The sequence below is a fragment of the Stegostoma tigrinum genome, chromosome 7 (genome assembly GCF_030684315.1).
Source record: "Stegostoma tigrinum isolate sSteTig4 chromosome 7, sSteTig4.hap1, whole genome shotgun sequence".
NCBI lineage: Eukaryota > Metazoa > Chordata > Chondrichthyes > Orectolobiformes > Stegostomatidae > Stegostoma > Stegostoma tigrinum.
The window spans coordinates 102,540,713-102,559,811 of record NC_081360.1 but is presented as its reverse complement, the minus strand read 5'-3'; the positions used below and the strand labels follow the sequence as shown (position 1 = coordinate 102,559,811).

Genomic DNA, 19,099 nt, shown 5'->3' with positions numbered 1-19,099 from the left:
GCCTTCTTTCCCTGTACCCTTTGATCCATTTAGTCCTAAGAACTGTATCATTCAATGTTTTGGCCTCAACAAGTTTCTGTGGCAGAAAATTCAACAGGCTCCCCACTCTCTGGGTAAAAACCTTTTTCTCCTCATCCCAGCCCGAAATGGCCTCCCCTGTATCCTTAGACTGTGACTCCTGGTTCTGGACTCCCTGGCCATTGGGAACACCCTTCCTGTGTTTACCCTGTCTAGTCCTGTTAGAATTTTATAGGCTTCTATAAGATTTTGCACCCCCTCTGTCCCACTCTTCTAAACACCGGTGAATAGAGTCCTAACGCTTCTAGTCTCTCTCTACATGTCACTCCTGCCGTCCCAGGAATCGGTTTGGGGAATCTTTTGTTGCATTCTGTCCATGGCTAGAACAGCCTTCCTCTAAGAGACCAAAACTATACAATACTCCAGCCATATCATGAGCTCACAGTTAGTGCCATCACTTAACCCAGGGAATATCCCAGCAGTTGAAATGTCTGGATTTCCTCGGTCGCAGAGCAACCAAATTCACCGAAAGAACCACTCCGGCCCCTCCCCAAGAGCTGATTTAAGGGCAGCTAGTGAAATGTGCATTGTTGCAAAAATAGCTTTGCGTGCAGAGGATACCAGAGGTGATAAGGAGGACTGGAACCAATATTTTATTGTAGTTAGAGCTAAACCTTATAAGGTCATTGTGAAGACAGCGGTCATAAAAACATTACACACTGTGTGCTGGAGGGAACAGGGGATGTCACTGGCTGTCAGCAACGCTTGGTTTGGGAGCTTGGAGGCAGTCAGGGAAGTAATGTTGAGAAAAAGAGAGAGAGAGCGACATTGAAGTGGGCTGAGGGTGGGAGTAATAAGAAAGCAGTGCGTTTTGCTTAGTAACATTTGATGGTCAAGTGCAATGCCTAGAGCCTGTTCTGCTGTTCACTCTATGGTTGGCCTGTGGCTTTAACACTATCTATTCTCCTTACCTCCTGAACACTGAGGCACACACACAACCATGCCCCTCTGCCTTCTTACGCACCTACACACAGTTCCAGGTTTAAACTGCTACTGTGTGTAAAAAGGTCCTTCTTAACATTTACCCTTGGACAGTTTGCTATGGCTCTGTCCCTTTGTTCTGGACTCTGAGACGTTCAAACCAGCAACTGCATTCCTACCCCTCTCCCAGCAGCTTCCCTTCCCATTTAAAACCATGGGAACATCTAATCTAGTCTTGGAGTACAAGATACAATCCACGAGATGCACCCTGGACTCAATAAAACAGCCTGACTCTGCCTGAGCGAAGTCTCTTCTATTCACTTTTTATAAAGCGTATGTCACTCCTGCTAGGCACTTATCCCTCACATCATATTCCATGGCAGCCAGTCATCTGCTTCCTGTGAGAAAACAGACCCACATTTTCCTTCAGTATAATAGTACCCATATTTCAAATCACCTTTCCCTGTCTGGAAGGACTGTGGGGATTTACACAATGCACTACTTAACCATAAATCTATCTTCCAAACAGTCATGAAGTGATCTCAGTCAGAGTCTCTCAGCATAGAAACAGGCCCTTTGGCCCACCATGTCCATGCTAACCAACAAACACCAGGCATGGGCACCAGCTATGCCTGCCTCTTTGTAGGTTATGTGGAACAGCTCCTCTTCCGCACCTACACAGGTCCCAAACCCCACTTCTTCCTCCGTTTCATTGATGACTATCGGCGCCGCCTCTTGCTCCCCAGAGGAGCTCGAACAGTTCATCCACTTCACCAACACCTTCCACCCCAACCTTCAGTTCACCTGGGCCATCTCCAGCACATCCCTCACCTTCCTGGATCTCTGTCTCCATCTCAGGCAACCAGCTTGTAACTGATGTCCATTTCAAGCCCACCGACTCCCACAGCTACCTAGAATACACCTCCTCCCACCCACCCTCCTGCAAAAATTCCATCCCCTATTCCCAATTCCTCCGTCTCCGCCGCATCTGCTCCCATGATGAGGCATTCCACTCCCGCACATCCCAGATGTCCAAGTCCTTCAAGGACCGTAACGTTCCCCCCACAGTGGTCAAGAACGCCCTTGACTGCGTCTCCCGCATTTCCCGCAACACATCCCTCACACCCCGCCCCCGCCACAACTGCCCAAAGAGGACCCCCCTCGTTTTCACACACCACCCCACCAACCTCCGGATACAACGCATCATCCTCCGACACTTCCGCCATCTACAATCCGACCCCACCACCCAAGACATTTTTCCATCCCCACCCCTGTCTGCTTTCCGGAGACACCACTCTCTCCATGACTCCCTTGTTCGCTCCACACTGCCCTCCAACCCCACCACACCCGGCACCTTCCCCTGCAACCGCAGGAAATGCTACACTTGCCCCCACACCTCCTCCCTCACCCCTATCCCAGGCCCCAAGATGACTTTCCACATTAAGCAGAGGTTCACCTGCACATCTGCCAATGTGGTATACTGCATCCACTGTACCCGGTGTGGCTACCTCTACATTGGGGAAACCAAGCGGAGGCTTGGAGACCGCTTTGCAGAACACCTCCGCTCGGTTCACAATAAACAACTGCACCTCCCAGTCGCAAACCATTTCCACTCCCCCTCCCATTCTTTAGATGACATGTCCATCATGGGCCTCCTGCAGTGCCACAATGATGCCACCCGAATGTTGCAGGAACAGCAACTCACATTCCGCTTGGGAACCCTGCAGCCCAATGGTATCAATGTGGACTTCACTAGCTTCAATATCTCCCCTTCCCGCACCGCATCCCAAAACCAGCCCAGTTCGTCCCCTCCCCCCACTGCATCCCAAAACCAGTCCAACCTGTCTCTGCCTCCCTAACCTGTTCTTCCTCTCACCCATCCCTTCCTCCCACCCCAAGCCGCACCTCCATCTCCTACCTATTAACCTCATCCCACCTCCTTGACCTGTCCGTCTTCCCTGGACTGACCTATCCCCTCCCTACCTCCCCACCTATACTCTCCTCTCCACCTATCTTCTTTTCTCTCCATCTTTGGTCCGCCTCCCCCTCTCTCCCTATTTATTCCAGAACCCTCACCCCATCCCCCTCTCTGATGAAGGGTCTAGGCCCGAAACATCAGCTTTTGTGCTCCTGAGATGCTGCTTGGCCTGCTGTGTTCATCCAGCCTCACATTTTATTATCTTGGATTCTCCAGCATCTGCAGTTCCCATTATCACCAAACCACACTTATCTCATTCAACTGCACTTGGTCCATAGCCTACTATTTCCTAACATTTTCAGTGCTCATCCAGACGCTGCTTAAATGTTATGAGACTGGCTGCCTGCCTCCATTCCCCTCTCAGGCAGCATGTTCTAGATTTATACCACCCTCTGGTTGGGGAATGCTTTCTTTCAGGTTCCACCAAACTGTTTACTCCTCTTGTGTATGCAGGTCTTAGACATGAGATGATAGGAGCTGTGGATACTGGAGAATCTGAGATATCAAGGTGTGAAGCTGGATGAACACAGCAGGCCAAGCAGCAACTTAAGAGCAGGAAAGCTGATGTTTCAGGCCCAGACCTTTTCTGATGAAGGGTCTAGGCTCAAAACGTCAGCTTTCCTGCTCCTAAGATGCTGCTTGGCCTGCTGTGTTCATCCAGGTCCGGCCATAGGGTAGCTCATTCAAATTTTTTCCCTATCTAAGCATCTCATGATCCAGGATTTAAATACTAGTTTAATGTATGCACTAAAAAAAGCAAATTACTGGAGATCTAAAGCAAACAAAACAATTCCTGGAAGTGCTGACTTTCTGCAGCTGGTGCAGAGAGAAAAACAAACTTAATGTTCAAGTCAGATTTTGATTCCTCTTCAGATCATAGTTTATGAAATTGGTTTGAATTGAACATGCACTGCGCTCAGCCCCATCCAACATCTCCCCCGTCGTGTTTCGAAATGAATTCTCTTTCAGCACAGTAAGGGGAGATACATCCCAGCTATAAATTAACCCTTTCCTGCTTCTGTTTGTGTAACACAGATCTGACTGGTCAGTCAACGGTCAACGTCAGTGTGCAAGCTCCTCTCTCAATCTTTCCCCCAGAACCGCCTCCTTCCACTCTGAGGTTTATCCAAAATCCTCAACCTTTACATAAGTGATCCAGTAACAGTACAACTATATCACCAGGGCGGCACGGTGGCTCAGTGGTTAGCACTGCAGCCTCACCGCACCAGGGACCTGGGTCCAATTCCAGCCTCGGGCGACTGTCTGTGCGGAGTTTGCACCTTCTCCCCGTGTCTGCGTGGGTTTCCTTAGGTTTCCTCCCACAGTCCAAAGATGTGCAGGCTGGGTGGATTGGCCATGCCAAATTGCCCATAATGTTCTGGGCTGTGTATGTTATTGGGGGATGGGTCTGGGTGGGATGCTTCAAGGGGCGGTGCAGACTTGTTGGGCCGAAGGGCCTGTTTCCACACTGTAGGGAATCTAATCACTGTCTCCCAACAGCGCTCAGCTGTTCCTCCTGAATTTTATTGAACCCTTATTCACCTGAATTTTATTGCCTTTATTAATGACTACCTTAATTACAATCTCTGGGTTTGGACTCCTCACCAGTGGATAGAAATCTAGAAACAGGAGTAGGCTATTCGGCCCTTCAAGCCCAGTCTGTCATTCAACATGTTCCATGGCAGATCCTCCAATTCACTCTCTCCTGTTCTAGCTTTCTCCTCCATACCCTTTGATCCCATTATCCCTAAGAATTTTATTGAACTCATTCTACAAATGTTTGCGGTGCTAGAGAATTCCATGTGCTCCTCACTCTGGGTGAAGGCAGTTCACCTCCCATCAATCCTGAATGACCTATCCCACCATAAACTGTGACCACTGGTTCTGGGCTATCACCACCCAACCACCTCCCCCCCCCCCCCCCACCCCCCCACCCCCATCCCACCCTTGCCATTAGTAACATCTTTCCTGTATTTACCCTGTCTAACCTTTGTTAGAATTTTATAGATTTGAGATTCCTTTCATTCTTCTAAACTCTTTTTGAATATAGCCCTAACTGATCCAGCCTCTCGTCACACATCACTCCTACCTTCTGAGGAATCAGTATGGTAAACATTCATATATTTGTCTATTTATGTATTTATTTGTATATTTACCTTTTTTAATATACACTAAATGATATTACTTATTTCATTCTAATGAATACCCTCTCCCTGCACTCCGTAAGGTCATGATAACAAAGTGTGAAGCTGGATGAACACAGGCCAAGCAGCATCTCAGGAGCTGTGCTCCTGAGATGCTGCTTGGCCTGATGTGTTCATCCAGCTTCACACTTTGTTATCTTGGGTTCTCCAGCATCTGCAGTTCCCATTGTCTCTCTCCCTAAGGTCATGATATGCTAAAATGTGGAGATAGGATGTTGTCTAGATTTCAGGGATACTTGTTTTTTCAGTGCCTTTGGTCACCTGCTCCTCTCTTCTCTGCTTTTGTTGAAGGTAACCCACACCGAGAGCCATGCCGGACCTGTCACTGGCCATCTCCAAATCCTTGAACAAAACCACACCTGGGATTCAAATATGGCGAATTGAGGTCAGTGGAACTTTGTTTTGAAATAGTGAAACTCGACCGTGTGTGTGAGAATAGCTTTATTTTCACTTGTTCCTGGGATGTGGGGCTCATTGGCTGTGCCAGCATTAAATGGCCAACCCAAAACTGAGCCCCAAAAGAGTCAGTGTAGGTCTGGAGTCACTTGTAGACCAGACCGTGCAAAGAAGCAGTTTCCTTCCCCAATGTACGCAAGTGAATCGGGTGGACTTTTCCACCTATGTGTTCGTGGTCCTCGTTAAACTCTTAATTCCAGATTTTTTAAAATCAAATTCCACCATCTGTTGTGGCAGGGTATGAACCCAAATCCCCAGAACGTTACCAGGGTCTCTGGATTATTAGTCGATACAGTGGAGCCGGAGGAACACAGCTGGCCAGGTAGCATCAGAGGAGCAGGAAAGTCGACATTTCAGCTTGGGAACATTCTTCAGGACTAGGGAGGGGGAAGCGAGCTCAGAAGTGTGGCAGGATGTGGTGAGGCCGGGTGAGGGTAAGTGGGGTGGTGATAGGGGAATGCAGGTAGGGGGTTGTGGAGATTTGGTCAATGGGAAGGGTGGGGGTGGATAGATGAGAAGGAAGAGGGACAGGTTATGTCAGGTCAAGGACGCGAGGGAGGGCTGAACGTGGGATGAAGCTGGGGGGCTGGGGAGATTTTGAAGCTATTTAATTCTGTTATTTCTGAGCACTCAACATCGATTCTCCCGCTCCTCTGCTGCCTGAGCTGCTGTGTTCCTCCAGCTCACATTGTATTGATGCTGACTTCAGCTTTTGCTGTTCCTGCTATCTCTCTAGATATAATTGTCTGGGCATCTCCTTGTCAAACAGTGACTATTCCACTAAATTTGTTCTCCACTTAAAGCTGGGAGAATGATCAGATGTAGCAGCGACTATTAATGTGTAGATATTCTCCGATCTGTCAGTGTTTTGCAAACTCCTCCAGCCCAACTCCAATTTAACTGGGTGAGCTCATTAGACCCTTTTTTAAAGGATAGCAGCTTGTATCCTCAGGATATTCAAGCTCTTGTGTTTGTGAGGCTTCATCCTTTTAGTGAAAGCGGGCTTCTAGTCCGAGATTACTTTAAAATTACTTCCTAAATCATTAAACTTCTGTACTTGGGGCTTGCATTCCATGATTCTAGCATAAGCCTTACGTTGCTTTCCCCGTGCCTGACTGAGAAAGGGTGAGAGTTTTACTCTGTATCTGACTCTGTGCTATCCATGTCCTGGGAGTGTTTGCTGGAGGATGGTGTAGAGAGAGCTTTACTTAGTTTAAAAGAATTGAGGGAGTTTTACCCTGCGTCTTTCTTCTGTTTGATGCGAACAAGTGGCACCTTACCTCTCTTTGCCACATTGTTATTTTGAAAGTGTGAGCCGACCTTTAGTTGACCTGTGAGCCTTGAGTGCAACGCGATGATATTCCAGCAAGGTAACCATCTGATGTGGAGCTGGAGGCTCTGTTGCTGTAACAACAGATTAGTCACTGGGAGTTTAATTTTTGTCATGTATTGATATTTACAGAAAATGCTGATGGTTCCTGTGCCCCTAAGATCCTATGGCAATTTCTACGAAGGCGATTGTTACATCCTGTTTGCAGTAAGTAGGCTGATGCTGATGTTTAATGATTAACAAGTTAAACTATTCCAGCACCAATCTCCATCAGCTCACTGACTCCTGGTCCAGCAATGTTTTGTGTTCAAAATTCGCACTGTTTTCTCTGCCTTTCCTCTCTCCATTGTTGCAACCATCTCTCATCCCTGACCTCCTCAGTTTTTGAACCCTTGCATGATTCTGATTTCCATCGCTCCACCATTAGTTACTGTACCCTCCGCATCCTGAGCAAGGAGTTCTGTGGTTTTTCCGCCTCTTTTTTTTCTTTCCTCCCACTTGACATTTTTTAAAATCGTCTTCCGGGATCACTTTTTAAAATGTCTTCAGTTTGTAAATGTGCGCGACCAGAGGTCTGACCAAACCCTGGCAACAGGGCTGCACCAGGAGATTGTGAGCACCATCCATACTATTCTTATATCTTCCAATGCAGTTATTCTGTCGCATTCCTGATTGGCCTAATACCTTATGCACTCCGTAAACTCGCATTAACCCCAGTCTGTCAGCATGTGGGCCTCCCCCACCCCTCCATGGGGGAGTAGTTGCCTGATGGGTTTTATCACAATATTAGCCACTTGGCCGTGATGCCAGGGGAATGGTTAGTGGTTTTGCCCAACAAAGGACAAGTGGGAGAGAGGGAATGGAAATGGATATTCATCTGATCGTGCATCTAATTGACCCCAAACTTCTGCTGAAGTGTTCTGTGCGGGCGAGGAGAGGGATGGTACCTAAGTTTTCAGGAGTTGCCAGATCTGGATGAGTTGTACAGGGTGTGCAATGCAGAACCAGTCCATTCACTGCATTGATCCATGCTCGTTCTCCCCTTGTGTATGGGCTGTTGGTGTCACTGATGAAGTAACAAGTGCTGCCAATCCCCCTCGCTGCCCTGGAATGTGGTCCTCGCTTGGCCTTTCATCAGGAAGTTTAAAAGTCAGACATATTGCTATGGGTCTGGAGTCACATGTAGGCCAGACTGGGTGAGGATGGCAGATTTCCTTCCTTAAAGGATATTGGTGAGTCCGGTGGGTGGGTATGATAACCATACTGACTCCAAAGCAGAGTTTAATTGAATTCTAATCTCACCGTCTGCCTCTGTGGGATTCGAACCCCCGTTATCAGAATCTTTTAAGAGCCAAATTCGGTGGGTGATAGACATCTGAAACCAAAAACAGTGCTGAAAAAATTCAGTGGGTCTGGCAGCCTCTGTGGAAAGAGAAGCTGTGTTAATGTCTCTAGTCCAGCCTGACTCCTGTTTGGAACCTGGGACTGACCCCACGGTATGAGCCTGGGGTTCTGGATGACTGATGCAGTCACGGCACCACTTCACCATCACCTCCCAACAATGTTCCCCCCCTCCTGCATTCACCCTCCTAGCATGTTATCTTGCCACGTCCGCTTATTCCTTTCTTCCTCGTGTTTTTTCTGGTTCTGCCTTTAAAGATGCTCCTCCAATTCCCCCACAACTATCATAGGCACCATCCCTTCAAACTGACCCCGTGTCTTCCTACCCTCAGACTCATAAAGCCGGCAGCTCCTTCACTTACGACATCCACTTCTGGATTGGCCAAGGCTCCTCACAGGATGAGCAGGGGGCAGCTGCGATCTACACTACTCAGATGGATGATTACCTGGGAGGCAAGGCTGTACAGCACCGGGAGGTACAAAGATACGAGTCAGAGATCTTCAAGGGCTATTTCAAGAAGGGGTTCATGTGAGTCAAGCCTTGAGCATTATCCAGTAGTAGCGTGGTCTGAATGGGGACGGGAATGGGTGTGATAGGGAGAGGAGCAGGCCTTCATCCCCTTGAACCTCTAAGTGAAGGAGGGGGTGCAGTGGGTACTCCCCTTGACTTGTTTCTCCGTTTGGGGGGGATCTGACGGAGTAGGGGCATCAGCTCGCTCCCAGCTCCCGTTTCCTCTGCATGTTCAAAGATTGGATAATCCATTCCGATCCTCTGGAGGGACAGAGACAAATCGGAGAAAGTTCTTGGGTTGGGGATAATGGGCCTCCATAGACCGGGAGGTCATACAGCAGATGCCCCAAAACAGCAAGCTGGTCCCAGCTCTAGGTTTAAAGGCCACCCTCCCTGAATATGTCTGTTTTTTTATGTAAGGTCCAATAGTTGACCAGTTGAGATGAAAGTAAATGAGCAGCTGCCATCTTCAGCTGCAGGAACTATCGCTGTGTGTAGCCACAGCCCATGTGATTGGGCCTGTTCCTCCTGTCCTTGCCCACCCGCCCATAGCTGCCTTCAAACTCCCAAATGGTTTCACTTCTAGTATTTGAAAAGCAGCAGACAATGGAGTTGTTATAACAAGGTCCAGAGTCTGTCCATTACCCACTTCAGAAGGGTGGACAGGCCACTGATTTTTTTTCATGCTCAGTCTCCTTTGCTGATTTTTTTTTAAACCAAATGGAGAGTTGCTATCACATTGACAACCCAATGCCTTAATTGTCATCTACATTCGGGGATGGGAGATGGGGAGCATTGGGTGAGAAAAGGACCCCGCACTGCCCACCCGATTTGGGACCATGAGATCAGCCCATAGTCCGCTATGAGTTAATGGAGTTTGTGCGGGTTTAGAACTTTTGACTCTGAAGCAATTGTGCCACTGTCCCTGAATCGTGGCTGGCCCACGTAAGTGGTGATCCGAGACCAATTTTTTTACTTCACTTGGCTCAAGTTTGAAGCTGATCTTGTTTCCTTTTTTTGTTAGTTACAAATGCGGGGGTGTTGCTACTGGACTAAACCATGTGGAGACTAATTCCTATGATGTGAAGAGGCTGCTCCACGTGAAGGGCAAGAAAAAAGTGTACGCAGCTGAGGTCAGTCCATCTCCTGAATCGGAACCTCCCAGGATTCTGGCCAGGATTTCCTCTTGGGAATGTTACATGCAACATCTTCACACCATTCCAGCTTGAGTCATTACTTGCCAAGTGCAGCGAGAGTTGGTGGGTTGAGGGGGGTGTTGGTTGGTGGCGGGTGGTTGTCGGATTCAGTTGGGGGGGGCATGGGGTGACAATGACCCTAAGTGCCTGCAGGTTCATGGGGAGTGTTATAAATCTAACTGGAGGATTGCACTGGTAATCAAATCCCATTACTCCATAGACCATATCCCAGGGTTGAAGAATCAATGACTAGGTAAATGTAAGTGAATTCAAAGGAGGTTATAGGACTTTGGTACTGCCACATTTGGAATACTGGTACACTTCTGGTCGCCACGTTACCAAAAGGATGTGGATGCTTTGGACAGGGTGCAGAGGAGGGTCACCAGGATATTGTATCAGTGATAATAATGGCAACTGCAGATGCTGGAGAATCCAAGATAACAAAGTGTGAAGCTGGATGAACACAGCAGGCCAAGCAGCATCTCAGGAGCACAAAAGCTGACATTTCGGGCCTAGACTCTTCATCAGAGAGGGGGAATGGGGAGAGGGGGAGGCGGACCGAAGATGGAGAGAAAAGAAGATAGGTAGAGGAGAGAGTATAGGTGAGGAGGTTGGGAGGGGATAGGTCAGTCCAGGGAAGATGGACAGATCAAGGAGGCGGGATGAGGCGGTAGGTAGGAAATGGAGGTGTGGCTTGAGGTGGGAGGAAGGGATGGGTGAGAGGAAGAACAGGTGAGGGAGGCAGAGACAGGTTGGACTGGTTTTGGGATGCAGTGGGTCGGGGGGGAAGAGCTGGGCTGGTTGTGTGGTGCAGTGGGGGGAGGGGACGAACTGGGCTGGTTTTAGGATGCAGTGGGGGAAGGGGAGATTTTGAAGCTGGTGAAGTCCACATTGATACCATTAGGCTGCAGGGTTCCCAAGCGGAATATGAGTTGCTGTTCCTGCAACCTTTGGGTGGCATCATTTGTGGCACTGCAGGAGGCCCATGATGGACATGTCGTCTGAGGAATGGGAAGGGGAGTCGAAATGTTTTGCGTTTCTGCCATTTACAATCCGACCCCACCACCCAAGCTATTTTTCCATCCCCACCTTGTCTGCCTTCCAGAGAGACCACACTCTCCACGACTCCCTTGTCCGCTCCACACTCGCCTCCAACCCCACCACACCTGGCACCTTCCCCTGCAACCGCAGGAAGTGCTACACTTGCCCCCACACTCTTTTTTTCCCCCCCCCCCCCCCTCCCAAATCCCTGGCCCCAAGATGACCTTCCATATCAAGCAGATGTTCACCTGCACATCTGCCAATGTGGTATACTGTATCCATTGCACCCAGTGTGGCTTCCTCTACATTGGGGAAACCAAGCGGAGGCTTGGGGACCGCTTTGTAGAACACCTCCGCTCAGTTCGCAACAAACAACTGCACCTCCCAGTCACGAACCATTTTAACTCCCCCTCCCATTCCTTAGACAACATGTCCATCATGGGCCTCCTGCAGTGCCACAATGATGCCACCCGAAGGTTGCAAGAACAGCAACTCATATTCCGCTTGGGAACCCTGCAGCCTAATGGTATCAATGTGGACTTCACAAGCTTCAAAATCTCCCCTTCCCCCACTGCATCCCAAAACCAGCCCAGTTCGTCCCCTCCCCCCACTGCATCACACAACCAGCCCAGCTCTTCCCCCCCCACCCCCCACCACCCACTGCATCCCAAAACCAGTCCAACCTGTCTCTGCTTCCCTAACCTGTTCTTCTTCTCACTTATCCCTTCCTCCCACCTCAAGCCACACCTCCATTTCCTACCTACCACCTTATCCTGCCTCCTTGACCTGTCCATCGTCCCTGGACTGACCTATCCCCTCCCTACCTCTCCACCTATACTCTCTCCACCTACCTTCTTTTCTCTCCATCTTCAGTCCGCCTCCCCCTCTCTCCCTATTTATTCCAGTTCCCTCTCCCCATCCCCGTCTCTGAAGGGTCTAGGCCTGAAACGTCAGTTTTTGTGCTCCTGAGATACTGCTTGGCCTGCTGTGTTCATCCAGCTCCACACTTTGATATCTTCACCAGGATGTTGCCTGGTATGGAGGGCGCGAGCTGTGAAGAGAGGCTGAGTAAATTGGGCTTGTTTTCATTAGAAAGACGGAGTTTGAGGGCGGACCTGATTGAGGCCTACAAAATCATAAGCAGTATAAACAGGGTGGATAGCAAGAAGCTTTTTCCCCAGAGTGGGAGACTCACTTTCTAGGGGTAACAATTTCAAGGTGACAGGGGAAAAGTTTAAGGGAGATATGCGTGTAAAATTCTTTACGCAGAGGATGATGGGTGCCTGGAATGCATTGCCAGCGGAGGTGGTAGATGCAGACACGATAGCGTCATTTAAGATGTATCTAGACAGATCCATGAATGGGCAGGGAGCAGAGGGATACAGATCCTTGGAAAATAGGTGACAGGTTTAGACAGAGGATCTGGATCGGCGCAGGCTTGGAGGGCCGAAGGGCCTGTTCCTGTGCTGTAATTTTCTTTGTTCTTTGAGATGTGAGACACAACTTGTTTTTTAACAGAAGGTGGCAAGTACCTAGGACGTGCTGCCAGAGGAGATGATTGAGGCAGATGCAACAACACTGTTCAAGAGATAACAAGATGTGGAGCTGGATGAACACAGCAGGCCAAGCAGCATCAGAGAAGCAGGAAGGCTGACGTTTTGGGCCTAGACCCTGCTTCAGACCCTTCTTCTGCATTCAGTTCTGGTCTCCCTGCTACAGGAAGGATGTTGAGAAACTTGAAAGGGTTCGGAAAAGATTTACAAGGATGTTGCCGGGGTTGGAGGGTTTGAGTTATAGGGAGAGGCTGAAATGACTGGGAGTATTTTCCCTGGAGCATCGGCGGCTAAGGGGTGACCTTATAGAGATATATGAAATCCTGAGTGGCATGGATAGGGTGAAAAGCCAGGGTCTTTTCCCCAGGGTTGAGGGAGTGCAAAACTAGAGTGGCATAGGTTAAGGTGAGAGAGGAAAGATTTAAAAGGGATTTAAGGAGCAACTTTTTCAGTGTGGTACACGTGTGGAATGAGCTACCAGAAATGGTGAAGGCTGGTACAATTATAGCATTTAAAAGGCATCTGGATGTGTATATGAATAGGCAGGCAATGTCAGGATACAGACTGTGTGGAGGCAAAACGATTCTAGTTTAGAAAGGCATTGTGTCAGCACAAGCTTGGTGGACCAAAGGGCATCCTCTGTAGAAGGATAAATGTTGTATTTAATCATAAAATGGTCAACTTGTCTCTTTTTAGTACTATTATCCTGCCCAATAGAGACTGTTTTCTTCCAGGTTTCTTCGATAAATTCAAAAATAACTTGATTGTAAGCAACTTTATTCTTCAATCAAGTAGCAAAATGGGTTATCAACTAAGCCATGACACAGAATTCAACTTGTCTTATTAAACCGAAATATATACACATTCATACACTGACCAGACAATGCAGCTCTGCAGAGATTTACAGGTTGAGAAAAAGAAAGATTCATCAGAATGTGACAGGGTTGATGATAAGAATTCAGAAGTTTGAATGGGTTAATGTCTCAGTTTTATTGTTGGTGAGATCTGATTGGAGGAAGATGATTGTACCAGATTTCAGATTCAGGTGGAGAAAATTTGAAGTTTCACAAATATATCATTTTAGGAATCGAGGCACTGTCTACTATAGCTTCCTTAACGACTCTCAATAGGCTTGTGACATTACACAGCAACTGGACCCAGAGACTGTTGCTAGGTAATGCACAGCACAGATCCAAGGCTGCTTCAAGTCTGTTTGTCCCATAAATAAGCCACAAACCCATCTGATCTCTTTATTGGGATCTTTTTCTCCAAATCATTTGATTATCTTCTGCTTCCTGGAAAAAACACAGCTCTCGTAGTGTCATAAATTTGTACAGCGCAGAAACAGACCTTTTTGTTCCAACTCGCCCATGCCGATCAGATATCCTAAACTAATCTAGGTTTGCCCTATATCCCTCCTAAATGCTGCTTATTCATATACTCCTCCAGATGCCTTTTAAAATGTTGTTGTGATTGTACTGGCCTCCTCTACCTCTTCCGGCAGCCCATTCCAAACACGCTCCATCCTCTGCGTGGAAAAAGTTGCTCCTTAGGTCCCTTTTTAATCTATCCCCTCTCACCTTAAACCTATGCCTCTAGTTTTAGACTCCCCTATATTGAGGGGGGGAAAAAGGCCTCGGCTATTTACCCTATCCATGCCCCTCATGATTTTATAAACCTCTGAGGTCACCCCTCAGCTTCTGACATTCCAGAGAAAATAGTTGCAATCCATTCAGCCTCTCGCTACAGCTCGGACCCTCCAACCCTCGCAACATTCTTGTGAATCTTTTCTGCAGCCCTTCTAAGTTTTGCAACATCCTTCCTACAGCAAGGAGACCAGAATTGCACACAGTATTCCAATACAAGTATTCTCCCATAATGTGATGTGTTCTTGCTGTGAGGAAATCATTCTATCTGTACAGCAGAAAAGTTTGCATTACAGCCAATTCACATTAACAAAACACGTGTTACAGCAGAACGAACCAATGCCCTGTACAGCCGTAACATGACCTCCCAACTCCTCTAGTCAATGCACTGACCAACATAGGCAAGCATTACCAAATGCTGCATCTCAGGAGCACAAATGCTGACGTTTCGGGCCTAGACCAGCTCTGATGAAGAGTCAAGACCCGAAACGTCAGCTTTTATGCTCCTGAGATGCTGCTTGGCCTGCTGTGTTCATCCAGCTTCACACTTTGTTATCCTGGATTCTCCAGCATCTGCAGTTCCCATTATTTCTGTACCAAATGCTGCCTTCTTTTTGACCTTTGACTTTCATTTCCAAGAAATCACATGATCAAGCCTTTCCAATCCAGAAACATTCTAAGACACTCGCAATCCAGTTTCTCCTAGGAATATGTGCATTTATGGACTAACAGAAGTTGACCAGGATTCAATAGATGTGAAGCTGGAAATTCACAGCAGGTCAGACTGGCTTCCCTGCTTTTTGGAAACTGTTTCAGGCTGAATCCCTTTGTCGGTGCTGCTCTGAAAACTTATGATTTCAGATAAATCTGTTGGATTATAACCTGGTGTCCTGTGATGTCATGGCCAAGAGGACAATTTGTCTGGACTGGTTTTGACTCTTTGATCATGTGAGCTTCATCCTCCAATCACCTTGCTCCTGCCATTGGTGATCGACCCTTGTGGTCCTTCCTTGCTTGGAAAGCAAGTGGATCCTTCTTCACCCTTATTGGTCATTGTCTGTCAAAATGTCCTGTCCCCAAACGATGATCATCAAAGAATTTAATATTATTTACAACCACAATTTACTTTTAATAATCTGATACTTTTCTATAGTGTTTTTTTAATAGTATGGTATATCACTGGCCAGGCCTCCTCTGTAACTAATTTATTCCGTTGTGGGTGTTGCTGACTGGCAATGTTTGTTGCCAGTCCCTAATGGTTCTGGAGAAGGTGGAACTACCTCAGTCCTGTCGGTTTGAGGACAGCCACAGTGCTGTGAGGAATTCTGACTCCAGTGACGCTGAAGGAACAGGTAACAGTATCCCTAGAGACTCCAAGACAATAACAAAGAGCTGGAAACCTCACCTTCAGCCTCCAAACCTCTCCTCGCAGTGTTCCAACGTGGCTTAAAGGAGAGTTTTGGTGAAGAAGTGTCTAAAATCTATCCCATTTGTGTACAACGCACCCCCCCCCCCCCAACACAACCATGGGGACGTTGGATCAATGGCTTTATACAACATTCATGATCGTTGTGTACCCATGAGACTGACTGAGCAGCTAATTGGAAAGTCCATATGGTGTGCTGATCTGAAGACTTGGTGAACAACACTGTAATTTCCATTGAAAACTAGAAATAGGAGCAGGAGTAGGCCATTCAGTCCTTTCGAGCCTGCTCTGCCCTTCCAAGTTATTGTAACTGATCATCCAACTCGGTCCCTTGCTCCTGCTTTCTCCCCTCATTCTTCCAAGTCTTTAACCCTAAAAACTGTGTCTAACTCCTTAAACATTCAACTGCTTTTCTGTGGCAGAGAATTGCACAGGTGCACCATTCTGTGTGTGAAGAAATTTTGCCGCCTCATAGTCCTAATTGGCTGACCCCTCAGACTGTGACCCAGGTTCTGGGCTCCTCGTCTATGGTGTTGGAGTTGGTACATTCCCACGGATAGAGTTGGATGTTGCCTGGTATGGAGGGTGCTAGCTATGAAGAGAGGTTGAGTAGATTAGGATTATTTTCATTAGGAAGACGGAGATTGAGGGGGGACCTAATGGAGGTCTACAAAGTCATGAGGGGTATAGACAGGGTGGATAGCAAGAAGCTTTTTCCCCAGAGTGGGGGACTCAATTACTAGGGGTCATGAGTTCAAAGTGCGAGGAGGAAAGTTTAAGGGAGATATGCATGGAAAGTTCTTTACACAGAGGGTGGTGGGTGCCTGGAATGCGTTGCCAGTGGAGGTGGTAGACGCAGACACGTTAGCGTCTTTTAAGATATATTTGGACAGGTACATGGATGGGCAGGGAGCAAATGGGCACAAACTGTTAGAAAATAGATGACAGGTTAGACAGAGGATCTTGATCGGCGCAGGCTTGGAGGGCTGAGGAGCTGTTCCTGTGCTGTAGGTTTCTTTGTTCTTTTCTTTGTAAAGCACAGGAAACAGCAAATGGGAATAAGGTTTTATTTCAGATTGGCACAGGTATCAGTGCTAGGACTGTAACTGTTTACTACATATATAGTAATGACATGGAAGGAAGTGAATGTACTGAAGACATTTTCAGACAACACTAAAACAGATGAAAGGAAAGTTTCAAGGGGGATACAAATAATTTAGTTATTAATAAGTTAAATAATTGGGTAGAATGTTGACAAATGGATCATAACATGGGAAAATGAGAAGTTCCTTATTTTGGAAGGAAGATCAAAAGAACAAAATATTATTGAAATGGAAGGAAACTGCAGAAAGCTGCTTCACAAAGGGTTCAATGAGATTTCCCCTCATTCTGCTAAACTCCAGTGAACATAGTCCTAACTGATCAAACCCGTCCTCAAACATCAGTCCTGCCATCACGGGAATCAGTCTGGTAAAGCTTCCTCTGAAGCAAGAGCATCTTTCGCCTGCTAAGGAGATCCAAGCTGCATACAGTATTCTAGGTATGGTCTCACCAAGGCCTTGTACAATTACATCAAGGCATCCTCATTCTTATTATGAAGGCCAACATTACCATTTGCCACCTTACCGGCCTTCTGTACCTGCGTGCTTATGTTCAGTGACTCTTGTCCAAAGACGCTCCAATCATGTACCTTTCCCAATCCATCACCATACAGAAGATCTGCCTTCCTGCTCTGAAAGTGGAGAACCTATTTATCCCCAACATATTGTATTTGCTATGTATTTCTCACCCACTTGTCTTATCCAGATCGCACTGAAACAATGCTGCATCCTCCTTGCAGCTCCTGCCCGACACTCCCAGCACCCCCAGCCCAGCTCCAAAATGTGGGATGGAGCTGCTAACTCGGTAGGACTGAAAAGAGAGGCATGTTGCTGAAGGTTTCCTCCTTACAATTATCGCGACAATGCTAAGACTGGGTGCCCAATTTCAAAAGATCACGACAGTTTATACCAAATGGTGAAATTGACCGGCTAGCCAGTCAGGTTTGACTGGAGCAATAACAGAAGTTGCTGGAGAGTCTCAGCAGGTCTGGCAGCATCTGTGAAGTTAAAAGAATTTGAGTTAATGTTTCGGGTCCAGTGACCCTCCCTCAGAACAGGGGAAGGGTCACTGGACCCGAAACATTAACTGTGTTTTCTCCTTCACAGACCTGTTGAGCTTTTCCAGCAACTTCTGTTTTTGTTCCTGATTTACAGCACCTGTAGTTCTTTTGGTTTTTAGTCAGGTTTGACTGATGTTGCCATGGAGAAAGTTTGTGAACTGTAGGTCCCAAGCTCCCAGGTCACTTAGAAAAGGCACAAGGCTTGAATATGTTCCTGTTGGGGGAGTTTGTGTGTACGAATGAGTGGTTACCCAGATTTTAAGTCTCACTATTTCGAGCACACTCCATTTTGTCCAATCTTTTAAATTCAAATTATTTGAAATTTAACATTCTTGCACTTGTCCTGATGAGTGCAAGACAAAAAGCTTCAGCAACTGCTGTAACTATTGTTGAAGATCACAAAGGTACAGTAGTCATATTAGGTTTAGGTTTGTTTACTTGTCATATATATTAAGTGTAGTAATATATACTTGGTTACAAAAAGCAGTTTTAAAAGATTTAACAGAGCCAAAAGGTAAACAAGAATTTAAAACTACCTTTTTAAAGTCAAACCGTTTGAAGCTGCACTCGTTGGAGTTTGGAAGAATGAGGAGTGACTTGATCAAAGCAGCCAAGATTCTTTAGGGAATAAAAATAAATGAAAGACCTGCGGGTGCTATAACTCGGGAACGAAAACAAATTTGCTGGAAAAGCTCAGGTCTGGCAGCATCTGTGAAGGAAAAATCAAAGTTAACATTTCGGGTCCGGTCAAACCCGACCAGAATTTCTGAGGAAGGGTCTCCGGACCTGAAACATTGACTGTTTTTAACTTCACGGCAGCTACCAGAACCTGTTGAGCTTTTCCAGCAACTTTTTGTTCAAGATTGTTCAGCAAGTTAACAGGGTAAATACAGAGAGGCTGTTTCCCCTTGTGGGTGAATCAAGGACCCTTTGAATAAGGGGTCACACATTTAGGACAGAGATGAGGAATTTCTTTTGAGGGGAGTGAATCTGTAGAACTCTTTACCACAGAAGGCTGTCAAAGCTGGGTCATAAATATATATTCAAGGCCCAGACATGGATTTTTGAGAGAGATAACGGGAACTGCAGATGCTGGAGAATCTGAGATAACAAAGCGTGGAGCTGGATGAACACAGCAGGCCAAGCAGCAGCTTTTGTACTCCTAAGATTCTGCTCGGCCTGCTGTGTTCATCCAGC

The 19,099-nt window shown here is 47.0% G+C and overlaps 1 protein-coding gene across 1 annotated transcript in view; it reads left to right on the top strand.

Moving 5' to 3' along the window:
• The window catches only part of LOC125454514 (villin-1-like), a 73,601-nt gene that overhangs the window by 8,184 nt on the left and 46,318 nt on the right, over nt 1-19,099 (top strand). The window contains exons 2-5 of the mRNA XM_059647578.1: nt 5,473-5,566; nt 7,100-7,174; nt 8,701-8,897; nt 9,904-10,012. Of these exons, the coding sequence (XP_059503561.1) occupies nt 5,492-5,566; nt 7,100-7,174; nt 8,701-8,897; nt 9,904-10,012 (456 nt within the window). The 5' untranslated portion in view covers nt 5,473-5,491. The remainder of the gene's footprint in view (nt 1-5,472; nt 5,567-7,099; nt 7,175-8,700; nt 8,898-9,903; nt 10,013-19,099) is intronic.